Source organism: Triticum urartu, chromosome 1A (assembly GCF_056163025.1).
Source record: "Triticum urartu cultivar PI428250 chromosome 1A, HENAU_Tu73, whole genome shotgun sequence".
In the NCBI taxonomy this organism is placed as follows: Eukaryota; Viridiplantae; Streptophyta; class Magnoliopsida; order Poales; family Poaceae; genus Triticum; species Triticum urartu.
In genome coordinates, this window is record NC_141873.1 from 45,669,999 (window position 1) to 45,688,823 (window position 18,825).

At 42.4% G+C, this 18,825-nt stretch overlaps 2 protein-coding genes across 6 annotated transcripts; one reads left to right on the forward strand and one right to left on the reverse strand.

The window, feature by feature from the left end:
- Positions 1 to 10,607: 10,607 nt before the first annotated feature.
- On the reverse strand, positions 10,608 to 11,909 carry LOC147989861 (uncharacterized). Its single transcript, XM_087536354.1, has one exon. It carries the CDS (start codon positions 11,892 to 11,894, stop codon positions 10,608 to 10,610), a length of 1,287 nt encoding a protein of 428 aa, XP_087392480.1. The 5' UTR covers positions 11,895 to 11,909.
- Positions 11,910 to 13,071: 1,162 nt separating this feature from the next.
- On the forward strand, positions 13,072 to 18,825 carry LOC125528598 (uncharacterized). Of its 5 annotated transcripts, none has more exons than XM_048693044.2 (3): positions 13,072 to 17,997; positions 18,105 to 18,244; positions 18,369 to 18,825. In XM_048693044.2, the coding sequence occupies exon 1, from the start codon at positions 13,349 to 13,351 to the stop codon at positions 15,779 to 15,781; it is 2,433 nt and encodes an 810-aa protein (XP_048549001.1). In that variant the 5' UTR covers positions 13,072 to 13,348; the 3' UTR covers positions 15,782 to 17,997; positions 18,105 to 18,244; positions 18,369 to 18,825. The 5 variants fall into 5 exon arrangements, with proteins under 5 accessions (XP_048549001.1, XP_048549002.1, XP_048549004.1 ...); XM_048693045.2 differs by having other exon boundaries at positions 13,072 to 16,738; positions 16,822 to 18,244; XM_048693047.2 differs by having other exon boundaries at positions 13,072 to 16,738.

Below are 18,825 nucleotides of genomic sequence, written 5' to 3' on the forward strand. Positions count from 1 at the left end.
TTTCTCGCACTACACGGTGTTTGAGAAACGGATGACCGAGACATAGTCTTTCAGAAGCGCTAGCACCTTACGATCGGGTAGACCGTACCACCTACATCCCCTACATCTGCTAGTCTACCACTGTAAGAGTTCGCACAACTTAATCAACTATGCCAGAGCCCATAATGGCTTGTGGCTGCACACGGAAGTTTCTAGTATGAATAATCTCATGATCCCTTTGAGCCTGGGTGGCGGTCCAAAAATAAAAACAGGCAAGTCCTGGAATCCCAGGTGCCTCAATCCACCCAGATGTGTGTTAGGTTGCCACCTTAGATAAACCCTTAATTAACAATCTCACATCTGTCATGGATATCACTCACCCAATCCACGTCTACTAGCATAGCATGGCATAATAAGCAAACGTAGAAGTAACTCCCAAAGGTTTGATAATAAACAGGTAATAGGTACTACCTCATCTACTTCCCATCCCACAGTTTAATTAGATCCTAATCATGCAATGTGTGAAGATTGATCTAATGCAATAAAACTGGGTTGTAGAAAAAGGTATGATCAAAGTGTTACTTGCCTTGCTGATGATCCGCGAAACCTAGAGATTCGAAGTAACAGGCGGCGCACTCCGGGTATTCTATCGCAGACAAACAACAAGCATACAATAAGTACTCATCTAATGCACAGGTAAAACTCAAATAGAGATCTAACCAGAAAGTTCAACTTAAGAACCCTGGTTTGCAAAAAGAATCAAATCGAACGAAGCAAAAGAAGTCAAACGGCGAAAGAAAACAACTTCGTTCTAGTAATCTGGATCTAGGGCAAATTTTATAGTAGCAAAAACTTGTTTAAGTTGATTATTCGGAAAGAGGGTTTCGAGACGAAACTCCAGGCGCTTGAATCGCCTGATTCTGATAAACGAGCGAAAAGTTATACTAAAACGAAAATCGGATCAGAAATCGCGATCAGAAAATAACCGCGGAAAATCCGACGAAAAAGAAAAACGACGAACAGAATTTTTTTTAAAGGCACGGAAGTCGAGGCGGCGGCGAACCTCGGGCGGCGCGCGGCTCCTGGCGGCGGCGGCGGCTAGCTAGGGTTAGGGTTTCAGGGCTGGCGGCTGGGCTCTCTCGGGCCGGGGCGGCGGCTTTGCTTATAAAGCCTCCGCCGGCGGTGTCCTGGCCGAGTACGGCCCATAGTCGGTTCCGCGTTTTTTTTATATAATTTTGCTCGGAAGTAAAATAAAAAGAAATACTAAACGGACTCCAAAAACCACAAAATAAATTTTCCCGGGTTTCTAAAATCAAGCCCGATAAAGTGAACATTTATCTGGGCCCAAACTACAACTTTGAAAAACGCGCATTTTTCCTAAATTCAAATAAAAATACCGAAAAACTCCAAAATAAAACTTATTTGATTTTTTATTAAATCCTCAATATTTCTATATTTTGGGAAAGTCATTTTATTCCCTCTCTCATATTTTGTAATAGAAATAATAGATGATAAAATAAATAAAATCAAATGATCCTGTTTACATAATTTGAGAAAACTCAAATATGTAAATAACGAAATCCCCAACTCTCTCCGTGGGTCCTTGAGTTGCTTAGGATTTTCTAGGATCAAAACCAAAAGCAAAATAAAATATGATATGCATGATGATCTAATGTATAACATTCCAAATTGAAAATTTGGGATGTTACAGCCTTGCAAGCATTGCAACTAATGAGTTAGTTGCAGGATGATGTATTACGGAACGAGTAAAGAGACTTGCCGGTAACGAGATTGAACTAGGTATTGAGATACCGACGATCGAATCTCAGGCAAGTAACATACCGATGACAAAGGGAACAACGTATGTTGTTATGTGGTTTGACCGATAAAGATCTTCGTAGAATATGTAGGAGCCAATATGAGCATCCAAGTTCCGCTATTGGTTATTGACCGGAGACGTGTCTTGGTCATGTCTACATAGTTCTCGAACCCGTAGGATCCGCACCCTTAAAGTTCGATGATGGTTATATTATGAGTTTATGTGTTTTGATGTACCAAAGGAGTTCGGAGTCCCGGATGAGATCGGGGACATGACGAGGAGTCTCGAAATGTTCGAGACATAAAGATCGATATATTGGACGACTATATTCGGACATCGGAAAGGTTCCGAGTGAGTCGGGTATTTTCGGGAGTACCGGGGAGTTACGGGAATTCGTATTGGGCCTTAATGGGCCATACGGGAAAGGAGAGAAAGGCCTCAAAGGGTGGCCGCACCCCTCCCCATGGGCTGTTCCGAATTGGACTAGGCAGGGGGGCGCCCCCTTCCTTCCTTCTCCTTTTCCCTTCCCTTTCCTTCCCTCCTACTCCTACTACTTGGAAGGGCTCCTAGTTCTACTAGGAAAGGGGGAATCCTACTCCCGTTGGGAGTAGGACTCCCCTAGGGCGCACCATAGAGAGGGCCGGCCCTCCCCCTCCTCCACTCCTTTATATACGGGGGCAGGGGCACCCCAAAGACACAACAATTTATCCCTTGGATCTCTTAGCCGTGTGTTGTGCCCCCCTCCACCATAATCCACCTCGATCATATCATAGCGGTGCTTAGGCGAAGCCCTGCGTCGGTAGAACATCATCATCGTCACCACGCCGTCGTGCTGACGAAACTCTCCCTCAACACTCGGCTGGATCGGAGTTCAAGGGACATCATCGAGTTGAACGTGTCCAGAATTCGGAGGTGTCGTGCGTTCGGTACTTGATCGGTCGGATCGTGAAGACGTACGACTACATCAACCGCGGTGTGCTAACGCTTTCGCTTTCGGCCTACGAGGGTACGTGGACAACACTCTCCCCTCTCGTTGCTATGCATCACCATGATCTTGCGTGTGTGTAGGAAATTTTTGAAATTACTACGTTCCCCAACAAGAACATCCAGCAACAGAAGTAGCATTGTCACGCTCAATGCATTTAATACATGGTGGTTCAAATCCTTCCTGAGCGGAACTGATCTGTTTGGCGCGAAGTGACTCGTTTTCCTTTTGAAGATCTTCATGAGCCGCTCTCAATTTCTCAAGATCTTGCTTCCTTTGAAGATAATCATAGGAAAGCTTTTCATGAGTTGTTGAGAGCGTTTCATGACGACTTTCAAGTTCCTCATACTTAACATGAAGATTTTTTATGTCTTTAATTAAGGACTGAGATCGAGTCATTTCAGCGTCTAACAGGTCATCGCTTTTGTCTAACAGTTTTTGAATATGTTCCATAGCTTTCTGTTGTTCACTTGCAATTTTAGCAAGTGTTTTGTAGCTGGGTTTGGAACCACAATCAGAGTCATTTTCACTGGATGTTTGATAGTGAGTAGTGCGTGAGTTTACCTTGGCACCGCGTGCCATGAAGCAGTAGGTGGGAGCGGAGTTGTCCTTGTCATTAGCATCAGCGTCGGTGATGAAGTCATTGTCTTCAGTGTTGAAGATGGACTTGGCAACGTAGGCTGTAGCCAGACTTGCAACGCCAGAATCGGACTCCTCCTCAGACTCCACCTCCGCCTCCTCAGAAGCGGACTCCTCCTCTGAATCCATTTCCTTGCCAACAAACGCACGAGCCTTGCCAGATGAGCTCTTCTTGTGTGATGAAGACTTTGAGAAAGATTTGGAAGAAGACTTTGAGTATTTCTTCTTCTTCTTGTCGTCAGAATCATATTCCTTGCTCTTCTTCTTGTTGTTGTTCTCATTGTCCCACTACGGACACTCAGAGATGTAGTGACCAGGTTTCTTGCACTTGTGGCATGTTCTCTTCTTGTAGTCATTAGCAGAAGCTTCATCATTCCTTGAGCTGGATCGTGAGGACTTTCTGAAGCCTTTCTTCTTGGTGAATTTCTGGAACTTCTTCATAAGCATAGCAAGCTCCTTTCCAATGTCTTCAGAATCATCAGAACTGCAGTCAGATTCTTCTTCAGATGAGGAAACAGCTTTTGCCTTCAAAGCACGAGTTCGCCCATAGTTGGGACCGTAGATGTCTCTTTTCTCAGTAAGCTGAAACTCATGTGTGTTGAGCCTTTCAAGTATGTCAGACGGATCGAGTGTCTTGAAGTCAGGGTGTTCTTGAATCATCAGGGCTAGGGTGTCAAACGAGTTGTCAAGTGATCTCAGGAGTATCTTGACGATTTCATGCTTGGTGATCTCAGTAGCGCCGAGAGCTTGAAGCTCATTTGTGATGTCAGTGAGTCGATCAAACGTGAGCTGAACATTCTCATTGTCGTTTCTCTTGAAGCGGTTGCGAAGGACACTGATTCTTTGATCTCTCTGGGTTGAGACGCCTTCGTTGACCTTGGAGAGCCAGTCCCAGACTAGCTTAGATGTTTCTAGAGCACTCACACGGCCATACTGCCCTTTGGTCAGATGACCACAGATGATGTTCTTGGCAGTGGAGTCCAGTTGAATGAACTTCTTGACATCAGCAGCGGTGACACCTTCACCAGCCTTGGGGACGCCATTCTTGACGACATACCAGAGGTCAACATCAATGGCTTCAAGATGCATGCGCATCTTATTCTTCCAGTAGGGATATTCAGTTCCATCGAAGACGGGGCATGCAGCGGAGACTTTGATTACCCCTGCAGTCGACATAGCTAAAACTCCAGGTGGTTAAACTGAATCACACAGAACAAGGGAGTACCTTGCTCTGATACCAATTGAAAGTGCTAGTGATCGACTAGAGGGGGGTGAATAGGCAATTTTTATGAAAGTCTTCAAAACATGGAAGTTTCGAAGACAAACGATAGAAATAAACCTATTACCATGCAGCGGAAGGTAGACTACACTAAGCAAGCCATAGTCAAGTATTCAATAAAATGAAGGCACAAAGACTAATAGCAGCTAGGCAGTATAGATCAGAATGGAAGATAGTATGAAGCCAATCAGAACAAGCAGTCACTCAGTGAAGACAAAAGATAATGCAAACAGGCAATGACTTCACAAGGACTAACAGTAAATAAAGAGATGGAAAGGATAGAACCAGTGGCTCGTTGAAGACAATGATTTGTTGGACCAGTTCCAGTTTCTGTGACAACCGTACGTCTGGTTAGGGAGGCTGAGATTCAACTCAGAAGACCGCGTCTTCACCTTATTCCCCTTGAGCTAAGGACACCCAGTCCTCGCCCAATTACTCTGGTAAGTCTTCAAGGTAGACTTCCAAACCTTCGCAGACTTCGTTCACCGGCGATCCACAATGACTCTTGGATGCTCAGAACGCGACGCCTAACCGGTTGGAGGATTCACAGTCCTCAAATGTAATAAGTCTTCAGATCACACAGACAAGAAGACTTAAGTGATGCCTAACACTCTTTGGCTCTGGGTGTTTAGGGCTTTGTCCTCGCAAGGATTTCTCTCTCAAAGGCTTCGAGGTGGGTTGCTCTCAAACGACAAAAGCCGTGCACTAACTCTGAGCAGCCAACCAATTTATGGTGTAGGGGTGGGCTATTTATATCCACTAGGCAAACCGACCTGATTTGTCTGAAATGACCCTGGGTCACTAAGGAACTGACACGTGTTCCAACGGTCAGATTTCAAACACACACGGCAACTTTACTTGAGCTACAAGCAAAGCTGACTTATCCAGCTCTGGATAAGATTTGCTCTCATTGTCTTCGCTCGAAGACATATGATTTTGGTTAAGCATCACTTCAGTCATTCTGACTGGTTCACTTGGACCCCACTTAACAGTACGGTGGTTCCTATGACTCAACAAAGAAGAAGAAAAACGACGAAACAACTAAGTCTTCGCGCTCCATAGTCTTCACGCGATGTCTTCTCTTGTCATAGTCTTCAATGTGAATGTCTTCACATACCACCTTTGACTTCAATGTCTTCATACATTTTTAGGGGTTATCTCCGGTAGGAATACCGAATCAATGAGGGACTTCTACCTGTGTTATCCTGCAATTCTCACAAACACATTAGTCCCTCAACCAGGTTTGTCGTCAATACTCCAAAACCAACTAGGGGTGGCGCTAGATGCACTTACAATTATGTCTGTAGTTAAAAATGCCTTACAAGAAGTTTTATAATTGATGTGCATGAGAAGCTAAATTTGCAACAACTTAAAACACATACAAGAAAACTTAAAAACAAACACGTCTGAACCTAATTGCCATTGTTTCATAAGATGATGGCAAAAAGGATTTAAAGAAAAAGGAAAACTCTTCTAATCAATCAGCTGATTTCTGGGTTCATCCGCCGCTTCGCTCGTGTGACACCTGTCCACGTGACGTGGTGCCCATGGCTCCCTCTACCTTATCCAACCTCAACCACTTATTCCTTATACTGAGCATTCTCTTGCCCACCTGCCAGGCTGCAACCTTCTACCTCTCGCCCACCTACATCTGACTGCACAACAAGGTAGCCATCAACTATGTCCATTCATGTCTTGCAGCTCCTTTGCCACGGTTTGGCGCAAATCTGATGGTGAGCTTGCAAGCCGCAACACATGGTGGGTCTATAGCAGCAGCGGCGGGGTGCTCCCGGCTTGCGGCAGGGGCAACAGTGCTTGCAACTATAGATCATGGTCATCTGCTGCCTCCACCATGGCCATCAGTCGTCGCATGTCCGTCGGCCACCATGGAGCATCCGGCTCTGCTTGGCACGACTGCCGACGACCTCCTCCCATCGCCCCGACCATCACCAACCCCCCCTATTGCAATTGCAACGACAAAGCTGAAAAATACGGAGGCGAACGACGGCGACGTGGTGTTTCTGCCACATGATTTCCATTGCAAATTTTCTGCAACATCACGTGTGTTGCAGAAGTTCTTCCCGCAACAACTCCTGTGTTGCAAAAAAGTGAAGATAAAAAAATCCGCAACAACATCTTTGTTGCAAAAAATTCTGTAACAATACCTCTGTTGCAAAAACAAACTGTAACAAGACTTCTGTTGCAAAAGGAAAATTCTGCAACAAGACCTCTATTGCAGAAAAAATTGTAACAAGACTTCTGTTGCAAAAAAAATTCTGCAACAAGACCTCTGTTGCAAAAAAAAATCTGCAACAAGACTTCTGTTGCAATGATGGAGGCGTCGCTTGGCCGCTCGATAGCTACATCTAACGGCTCGCGACCCGGCTGATCTTTCAGATAGATCAGCCGGTGGACGCGTAGCGTCGCCCAAAGAAAAATTGTGAACTAGTACCAAGAAAACAAAATTTGCCATGTCATGTTTAAGTATAACTTGCCATGGTGTACAAAAGATGACCACAATCTGTTTGAAAATTTTGACATGTTCTAATATGATTTACCAAAAACAAAATTCATCATGGGATGCACGATGAAAATTGCCTTGGTGTGTACAAATAAATTTTCCAGAAAAAAGTAAACTTACCTTGGTGCAAAAAATAATTTTTCCATGATAGAAAAACAAAAACAAAATACCAAGGATTCTTCAGTAAATTTGTCATAATCCTTGAAGTAAATTTGACATGATACCAAAAAATAAGTTGTTTGTGGTCCATGTAGTAAAATTTTGATATGATACAAAAATGAAAATTGCCATGGTTCATGAAGTAAATTGGCCATGGTCCAAAAAATAAATTACCATGTTCCATGAGTAAACTTGTCATGTTCCATAAAATAAATTTTCAAATACACCTTGAAACATTTTTTTTGAATGATGTGATACATTTTTTACATTGTATAAACAATTTTTTTAAATTGTCACAAATGTATCCTCTATTCCTAAATTGGTACAACCCACTACCCAAGGATCTTTCTAGTGCTACACAATGTACATGTGCTAAGCATTCCACATAAACGGAAAAATGACATGGCAAAGCAATTAAGGAGGAGAGAAAGCACTTTGGTGACATAGGAAGAAACAGTGCCAAGAACAAGCTAGGCTAAACATTTAAATGAAGGAATCTCATCGATTCACGGAAGGGTTTAGTTGCTAAATAGTTAAACGAAGAAGCTTAGGTACAAAAACTTAAGCACTTATGAATTAAGAACTTTAGTTGCTGAACTTTTTAACGTACGTAGCACCTCATCTATGCACATGCACATTAGGAGAGGCCTAAGTTTTCTAAACATGCAACCATGCCACACCAATACCTATGCATGTCAATCATAAATCACAAGTTATTTTTTTCATGCTGCCCACCAATACCTATGCATGTCAATCATAAATCACAAGTTATTTTTTTCATGCTGCACACTATCTAACTTCTCTAAGTCAGAACCAAAAAAAAACTTCTCTAAGTGTGCAACCATGACACATCGACACCTATGCTTATCAATCATAAGTTGTGCTTTTTAATTATGCATTAATTTAGCCATGCAGACATACTACATTAGCAAGCCATGCATGCCACTCATAAGTTATATTGTTTGAATATATTTTTGTACTTCTATATATGGTATATGTATCAGATACTTAGAGCACTCGTTCATAGGGAGTATGTTTTCTAAGCATGCAGCCATGCCACATCAGCGCATTTGCATGTCAATCAAAAACCACAAGTTACATTTTTTTATGCAACCACTATCTAACTTTTCTAAGCATGCAACCATGACACATAAACACCTATGCATGTCAATCATAGGTTGTCATTTTTTTGCATTAATATTAATATAATTATTTTAATAGGATTCTCGCAGCAAAGCGTGTGCATCATCTAGTTTTTACATGTGACCATTTGTCTAAATGTAACATACTTCTTATTAATGGTGTGAATTGTTTTAATTACATGAACATTTTTCTACATTGTATAATTTTTTCAAAAACGTGTCACATATTTATTGAAACATGTGAACATTTTTTAAATGTTACATACATTTTTTGAATGATACAAACATTTGATAAAATTCGACGAATATCTTTTTACGCTGCATGAACAGTTTAACAAAATTGTTCTTTCATAATATATTTATTTAGTATTCTCTAAAACATAAACAATGCAAGTCTCAAGAAGCCACCATATCAACCTTATACGTGGCCAGGGGGGCAACAAAGAAGGCATCGAAGAAATTAGAATCGGCTGATGCTATTCCCCCTCCATGTTTCTCTCTGTTCCCAATCTCCTCGTGTTCTTCTCCTCTAGCTCATATCTCTTTCTGAAACCTTATATCTTGTATCAAGTAGCTATCAATCTATGATATATTTATCCTGAGTCATTACACTGCCTGGTATAAAGCGAGACATATCCGCTCCCCTAATGGTCATGTGGTTTGTACGAATTCATCATCCGACATGATACCACATATGCTTGGACCTACTGAAATATTAGGATTATTAAAAAAGAAAGCTTCGAACAAGGTACTATAAATGAGGTTATTATTAAGCAATTGCAAAGCCCAACCTACTGTAGTAAAGACTATTCCCTAAAAAATGTAAAGACTAAAAAACCCTAAACGTGCTTCTTTGGTTTCCCATGCAACCTGGTCCTCGCTTTGCTGGGCCTTTATGCTCAGTGGGCTTCCATGATCCGCTTAATAAAAATATAAAAAGGCGAAAAGAAGGTGCTCATGTGGGATTCGAAGACAGGGACCTCCTGTTCCATCAAGAAGAACACAACCAACTGAACTCCATTACGCTTGTGTTGAAAACCAATGTTCCTTCTCAAATAATTAGTCCCACCTCACTTCTTTGCACTAATTCTCACCAATTTAAATACGTGGGAGTTAAACAAGTCAACAAGCAGCCTCGAGACTTGATACAGAGAGATAATGTGAGAAGAGAACTTGGAAGGGCCCTGTGAAGGGAGAGAGAAGAAAAAGCATGTATCAGACGTGGACAAGGAGGGCTGGGTGGAAACACGAGGGAACAAGGACACGACTGGTAACCATATCACCCTGCTAGCAGCAGCAGACGGCGATGAGGACGCAAGGACATGGCCGGAGACCATGTCGGGGAGATGCCGATGAGGACGCAAGGACATGGTTGGCAACCATGAGACGGTGACGAAGACGCTGAATATCATGGAGCCAACTTCCATGAAGGGCAGAGCAATGAAACGGTCACCTTGCTCAATGGTGATGCAAGAATATGCTTACGTGATTTCTAGGAATAGCATCATTTCCTCAGAGATAACTTAGAGCTTTGAATAAATAAATTAAACTGTGTTACCCTAAAAAAGGGGATGGTGCCTTTGCATGGTGTGTACGAGCGTCTTAACTCTTACACCTTTTTGGGTTATTATTCTGTAATTGTTTGACTTAATTTTTTTTAATTTATCAACAAATTGTTCTTCACATTAGGTTATCATTTGGTTTCAGAACACACCCAAGAACAACGCACCCATAAATACCTCATATATTTCTTAGAAAGACATAATTTTGTAATCTTTTTCTATAAGATATTTTTTTAATTTCATCATGAAAAAAGCAACAACGGCAACATAAAGTTGGTGTGACATATATGCAACGGCGTAGCCAGGAATGGCCGACGCCCCGGGCCAAAATGAAGAGCCAATTTTTTTTCTCAAAAACTACCACAATTTTAAGGCATACCAAAAGTAATGTTCATTTGCAACTGATAAGAATCTAGAAACAATATGTAATAGTGCTTCATCTGATAATGTAACACATAACAAAAAACAATATAAAGGATAAATAATACAAAAGAGGGTACCAAATCAAAAGGCTGTTTGATTTTAGCTTCCCGCGATTACATCTTCAATAGTAACAGATGATTCACCTTCAAGTAGAAAATTCGGTATGCAAGTCAGTGCATAGAAAACAAGTAAAAAATTACTACTGGATGCAAAATATGAAACATTACCTCTAGGACGAGGTAAAATGCCTTTGCGTGTGCAATAACCCTGAAATCGCTCAATGATCTTTGACTCTTCAATACTAACAAATACATCTCGCTCAATGTAACATACCATTCTGTGATTCAACCAATCATCACCCATCCTGTTCCTCAAATCGGTCTTGATAATGCTCATTGCTGAGAAGGCCATTTCTACTGTTGCGGTTGCAACAGGTAATATTAATGCTAACTCAACAAGGCGGTAAACCAACGGAAATGTTGTGTGCATATTACTCAAAACCATCTTCATGGCAAGATGACCAAGGTCATTACAATTCATCAAATGTGGATCAACTCTTGCTTCATGAATGAACGAGTCCAATTGATTTCTAAGGACAAAACTAACTTCATATGCAGAGAAGTCAGCAGCATACATACTAGCAAGGTCAACAAGCTTGTCTTCATCATAATTGGCAAAAGAATTCTTCGGATCAAGACAAGCAATGCATCTTAACAATTGAGTAGATCTTTCAGTAAAGCGGTTGTTTAATTCCACAATAATTTGATCATGCACCACATTGAATATTTCATTTCTGAAATGATGGTGGTAAGTTACCAATTGGCCACCCCAAGTTCTTGAACGACCATTAGCCGGTCTTGTATCTTCCATATTTGGCACTACAATATTGTATTTGAGACAGAAGTTAGTTACCTCTTGGAAGAGCTCATCCCAACCATTTTGCCTTATCTCTTGCATTTTGTCCATTGTGGTTTTAATCAATCTCACGGCACGAACAATATGCTGTTTTTTCTGTTGCAAGCACTGTGATAGATCATTAGTCTTGCCCAATAGTCTAATCATAAGATGCAATATGAGAACAAATTCAAATGTTTCCATGTGCTTTATCAACCCACCGGCTGAGGTTCTTTGTGCAACATTATCAGCATCATCGTACAAATTTTCTAATACCTTCAGAACTGGTTTCCATATAGAAATAAGTCGACACAAGGTCCTATGATGTGACCCCCACCGTGTATCACCGGGTCTTGCAAGGTTAGTTAATTGGTTTTTTCCTTTCTCCCCAGGAAGTTCCCCGACTTCCACTTGGCGCACAAATTCATTATGTTGCTCTTGGGCTAACTGATCATGTCTTTTACATGAAGCATTAACAATGTTGACAACCATGCTAGTGTATTCAAAAAAATCTCTTACTATGAACAACACTTTGCAACAGCAACAACAACTAATTGCAATTGATGGGCAAAGCAGTGTATATAATGAGCATATGGATTTTCCTCCAAGATCAATCTTTGCAAACCACGAAATTCCCCTCTCATATTTGAAGCCCCATCATAACCTTGCCCTCTCAAATTAGACATAGACAAGCCCTGAGTAGCAAATATACCATCCAAAACTACCTTGAGTGAAGTTGCCCGCGTGTCAGGAACATGCTTGATTGCAATAAACCTCTCAATCACCTCCCCTCGGCTGCTGAGATGCCTACATAAGACACAATTGCATGATTAGTATATAATAACTTTGAGAAAATATATGCACAACAAGACACATGTACAATACACACGACGACACTGACCTCAAACACATAGCCATTTGCTCCTTAATAGATGCATCTCTGGACTCATCCACAAGTAAGGGAAATTTACTATCTCCAATTTCATCAACAATGGTTTTGGTCGTCTCTTTTGCACAAGCTTTGCACAAGTCCAATTGTATCTCAGGTGAAGTTAGCTTATGGTTCGCTCCTGTATCTTCGGGAACAATCACATTGTGAAAAAAAGCAACAACAACAAAAAAACTATCACATAATGATACTATGATGTGATTTTGGTGCACATTTTTTTCATAAAAAAATCCTATGAATTTAAAAAAAAATGAATGTTTACTACTTAAATCCTAGCCTGTACAGGTGCACAGGTTGAGTTTTTAACGTTCCCTTGCGCTGGCATGGTACAATGTGACGTGCGTTGGCTGAGTTCATCGCATTGAGAATTTTGTTTTGCGAGGACATCGCATTGGGATTGACCATGCTCGGGCTCATTGTGATTTGGTGAACACCGCCGATAAAAAAATAGATTAGGTGAACACCGGGGTCATCGTTTGCGAAGGCGGAAAGACGACAAGTGATGACATGGGTGAGATGTCATGTTAAAATAGAGAACATGGACAGGAGGGGGGAGGACTTGAGCAATGCTTATATGGTTATTATAGGCCCGCGTGAAGTTTTTTTTTTCATTGCAACGTATGGGCCTTTTTACTAGTATCATAATTAAGCATGACGCAGAAGTTGAGCATGAAAACTCTGTGATAGGGAGATGGGACCCATGCCAATCGACAGAAATTAGCGAACGCTCGTCTCAGTTGTGTGACTGCACGACTATCTCCACTCCTGCCATCGAAGGAAAAAAAAGCTGTCTCCACTCCGTACGAACTCCAGTCGACGGCCATTCCCGACGCCGATGCGCCGCCGCATCCGATTCCGCACCCGCCTCCGTAGTCGCCCCTCCCCCTCCTGCACCTAGCCGGAGTCCGGCCTCCGCCTCCCTCTCCGCCACTCCTCCAGCTTTATCTCTGCGGCTCCCCTCCTCCGCCTCCACCGGTACCGCACCACCACCACGCCGATGTCCCGCATCCACCTCCACCGCTGCCTCTACTCCTCCACCTCGCGGCCCTTGCGTTCCTGGTCGCCCCGCGCCGCCTTTGCCGCGGCAACAGAGCGCGTCCGCGCTGGGGCGCTCAGCCAAGACGATGCACACCACCTGTTCGACGAATTGCTGCGGCAGGCCACCCCGGTCCCCTGGCGCTCCCTCAACGGCTTCCTTGCCGCCCTCGCCCGTGCGCCGGCCTCCGAAGTCTGCAGAGATGGGCCCGCCCTCGCCCTCGCCCTCTTCAATCGCGTCTGTCGTGATGAAGCCGGCGCGCGGGTGGTGCCTCTCACAGTCCACACCTACGGCATCCTCATGGGCTGCTGCTGCCGTGGGCATCGCCCGGACCTAGGGCTTGCCTTATTCGGTCGCCTCCACAGGACGGGCATCAAGACAAACCAGATCGCCGTCAACACCTTCCTTAAGTGCCTCTGTTACGCAAAACGGACGGATGAAGCTGTGAACGTGCTGCTTCATAGGATGTCCGAGCTCGGCTGTGTGCCTGATGCCTTCTCATACTCCATTGTTCTGAAGAGCTTATGCGACAATAGCATGAGTCAGCGGGCACTCGACCTGCTCCAGATGATGGCGAAAGAAGGAGGTGCCTGCTCCCCCAACGTGGTGACATATACCACGGTCATCCATGGCCTCTTTAAGGAAGGCGAAACAGGCAAGGCATGCAATCTATTCCATGAAATGAAGCAGCAAGGGATTGAGCCCAATGTGGTGACATATACCTCGAGCATTGATGCGTTGTGCAAGGCCAGAGCAATGGACAAGGCAGAGCTAGTCCTTCGGCAGATGGTTGCTAATGGTGCTCAACCCAATGAAGTGACATATAATTGCATGATCCATGGATATTCCACATCAGGGCAGTTGAAAGAGGCTGCTAAAATGTTCAGAGAAATGACAAGTCAGGGTCTTATACCAGATAACTTTACTTGCAGCTCGTTAATGACTTCCCTTTGCAAGCATCGAAGAAGCAAAGAAGCTGCAGAAATTTTTTATGCCATGACTGCCAAAGGCCACAGAGCTAATGTTGTCTCGTACTGTATTTTGCTTCATGGGTATGGCAATAAAGGATGCTTTGGTGATATGATTGATCTCTTTAATTCAATGAAAAGCAACGGTATTGCAGCCGACTGCCGTGTTTTCAACATATTAATTAATGGATATGCTAAACGTGGAATGATGGATGAAGCTGTGCTGATATTTACTGAAATGCGGGAAAAAGGAGTGAGTCCTGATGTAGTCACCTATACCACTGTAATAGCCGCACTTTCCAGAATGGGTAGGTTGACCGATGCTATGGACAAATTCGATGAGATGATTGCAATGGGAGTACAGCCAAGCATACCTGTTTATCAGTCCCTGATTCAGGGTTTTTGCATCGATGGTGATTTGGTTAAAGCCAAGGAGCTGGTTTCTGAAATGATGAACAAAGGTATTCCTTGTCCTAACATTGTGTTCTTCAATTCAGTAATAAACAGTCTGTGCAAAGAAGGAAGGGTTATGGATGCACATGATATCTTTGACTTGGTTATAGACACAGGTGAGAGGCCTGATGCCATTACATTCAGTTCACTGATTGACGGATATTGCTTAGTCGGCAATATGGATAAAGCATTAAAAGTACTTGATGTCATGGAATCAGTTGGTGTTGAGCCTAATGTTATTACATACAATACACTTGTTAATGGCTATTGTAGAAATGGAAGGATCGATGATAGTTTGACTCTGTTCAGAGAGATGCCGCGTAAGAGAATTAAACCTGACACTGTTTCATATTGCATAATAATGAATGGGTTGTTTCGTGCTGGGAGAACTGTTGCCGCAAGAAAAATGTTCCATGAGATGACGGAAAATGGAATAACAGTGAGTATTTCTACATACAGTATAATACTTAGAGGTCTTTGTAGAAATAATTGTGCAGACGAAGCTATCACCCTGTTCCAGAAATTAGGAACAATGAATGTAAAGTTTGATATTGCAATACTCAATACCATGATTAATGCAATGTACAAGGTTGGGAGAAGAGAAGAAGCTAAGGATTTGTTTGCTGCAATATCACACAGTGGCTTGGTGCCCAATGAATCTACTTATAAGGTAATGATAAAAAATCTTCTAAAAGACGGAGCAGTGGAAGATGCTGACAATATGTTTTCATCAATGGACAACAGTGGTATCGTTCCCAGTTCCCTTCTTATAAATGATATCATCAGAATGTTGTTGGAAAAAGGTGAGATAGCCAAGGCTGGAAATTATTTGTCTAAAGTTGATGGGAAGAGTATCTCACTTGAAGCTTCAACTGCCTCATTGATGTTGTCTCTCTTTTCAAGGAAAGGGAAACATCAGGAGGATATTAAGTTGCTCCCTGCAAAGTATCAATTTTTCGATGGGTTTGGTTGACTAGTTGATATGCTGCATATGAGACTAACTCATCGGAAAGCACAGTTATGTTATTGCTTGCGAAAGCTCTCCTGCCAGAACAACTGTATAAGAAACCAAACTGCCTACTTGTATAGTGAGTTCATTTTGTGGTGTGTGCGGATCACATGAAAGTGACATGTCTATGAATCTTTTAATCTTTGATGGGCGAGGAAAGGTAGACAATTAGTCTAACACGATTGGTTACAATTTTAGGAGTAATTACTTCTGATGGCGATTGGGAAAGATACACAATCTTTTTCTACTAGCCACCTGTAATTTTAGGGGTAATTACTTCTGATGGTGATTGGGAAAGATACAATTTATTAATTCATATGCTTCGTTTTGGTGGGGGCTTGTAACTTTCTCAGGTGAAAAGAAGCTGAAGAAGAAGAACCATGGCGGCTTGCTATCTCAGTAATGGTATTCCCTGCAAGTAGCTTGTGGTTCTACTGCCTTTCATAATAAGTGTTAGTCTTCTTGCACAACTTACCTCCTTAGATCTAATGCTATATGAAGGTGCGTGTAGTTCTTTTTCCAGAGAATAATATCCGAGGTTACAATATATTCTGCACCCTTGGTTTAGAAATGGGTGGTATACATATATAATCTTCCACAAGAAGCATTAAAAATACAATCTTTTCTAGTATGATTTGTACCAGCCACCTGAGCTTTTATAAACTCTCTAAAGCAGTCACTTTCCTTCATATGAATGCATTTGTTAGCAATGTCATTGTCAGTGATCTGCTATCTCAAGGGTTGTTTTAGTTCTAGTTTGAGAATTTTGTTTATTTTTCGGGGCAAAAAGGTCCTGGACGAACTGATGTTTGAGGTTGCTCATGTTATATCCAATTAGCGGATAAATATACAAGCTCATGCTGGACTCTCCTACACTCTATGCTGCTGTCAGTTGCACTGGTGGGAGCTCGTCACATACAGGTGAGAAAATTATTTCCAGTGTGATTTCTTTCTACTTTACTTCATCGAAGATTCAACTATGTTTCCTCATGATGTACATAAAGGTATGGCCAAGAATTCCCCGGTGTGAGCTTTCGCTTCAGTGTGGAGGACACTAACACTACCTCACGTGACAGAAGGAATCAGAGCATTTGCTTGATGAAAACTTCTTGCTCTCTTACACTGTGGTGTGCATTCCTCTCCAGTTCTGGTGCCGTCTGTTCTCCGTACTGCCCCGCAACAATAAAGTTTCCAAGAATCCATGCTGCAACCTTTACCTTCTCTGTTCATTTCTTGGTCCTCAACTGCATCAATGCACCACACTTACTTCTCTGCTTCAGGTACTCCCCTGGATGCACACACTTACACGGCGAGGACAACTTTGAGTTCCTCCACCATACACATCCTTCTTGCTCGACTTCCTCTTGTTCAGATCTCAGCTTCTTTCTACCTAGCGTTGTTCGAAAATAGTTGAAGGAGAACCATTCTTGCTCATTCTTGGTTCTTGGTTCTTGGTTGAATAGGCTCTGAAACAAGCTTCATTCTTGTATGTTACTGAAACTTTGGCTACATAGAAACCTGGGTTCAGTTGCATACCTAGCTTAGCATCCACCCAAATTCATGTTGTATGCAACAAGTGCAAGTTTGGATTTAACGATTTGGTAGCAGAAGTCTATGTCTACTCGAAGGCATCATTCATCTATCATTTAGTTCCGCCCATGGTTATGAAAGAAACATTTCTATGCTGTTGTCACCGATATGTTCAGTGATGCCTATTGCACTAAGCAGCTAAAGAAGAACTTCAAGCGTCATCAGCAAATGCATGAAGGTTCATTTTTCACTCAGGTTCCTGTGGAGTGCATGCCTTTTCACCTTTGCAGGTGAGTCCTGGGTCTGCTGCTCCCATAGCAGTCACGGCGTCTTCTATCCGGTGAGGGTAGATAGGCTGGCGTGTTGGCTGAGCGGGGCCTCCTGTTGGTGTGTGTTTGCCTGTTTGGCACCTGTTGTTACGCTCGGCATGTCATTGGCGAGAGTGGGCTTCGTGCTGTGAGTATCGATGTTTGGAAGTGGGCTTAGCCCTTGTTGTATCTGTTTTTGCCCAATTTTCCGTAATTAACTGAGCATCAATCTTCTTCTTAATTAATGGAACGGGCAAAGCTTTTGCCCACATTTCAAAAAATATATATTTGTCACTGAGAATTAAATGCCACATTGAGGACTGCAAGTGCTCATTTTCAAAGGTGTGATTTGCAATCTCACATGTCTGACTCTTTTTCATGGATTTGTTGCTGTCTGCAATAAATCGCAAAACTGCTCTGTTTTTCATGCTCCACATTTTGAATTTCAGGAATCCAATTTGGACAAGCACATTAAGGAAGTTCATGAGCGGAGTAGCCCCTTCACATGCGCATTCTCTGTTTCCATACAAAGCATAACATGCAAGTGACAATGATGAGAAATGAACCTAGTGCTCACGTGCATGTTGAGGTAATCACAAAAGAACTACTCCCTGAAGACCATGTCACATAGTTTACCTCTGTAGCCATGCCTTTGCTATAAGGAACATCTATTTTCACTAGGATAGTCACAGCTTTCCAACAAACCTTTGCAGGTCAATTTTGCGGATGCTGATGAGCAACCACGACCTCGTCCAGGCAGGCACAAGAGGATGCTCATTTCCGTCGAGACTTTGATGCGAAAGAGGGTAACCTGCTCCTGCTTACGATGATGGAACCGAGTATCTGAGACGGCTTCTGTCAGGTTGATTCTAGAAGGAATTGGAACGATGCTACATTTTTTGGTTGATCAAACAGGCTTCTGTACTTTGAGATATCCTCATTCTTATTATGCATGTATGTACATTTCAAGGAAATAGATAGGCAAGAGCAGTATGTAACCGTGTCATAGTATAAGATAGCAATTGTCTAGATAATATGAGATGTGAATGAGTGAAGATGCTATTTTTGCTCAAGTAACGAAGAACCCCAATCCGTAGCTGTATTTTTCATTTTTTTTAAGATAATGGTTGTATCTTGAAACCTTTGATTTAAATGATTTTCATAGAATTA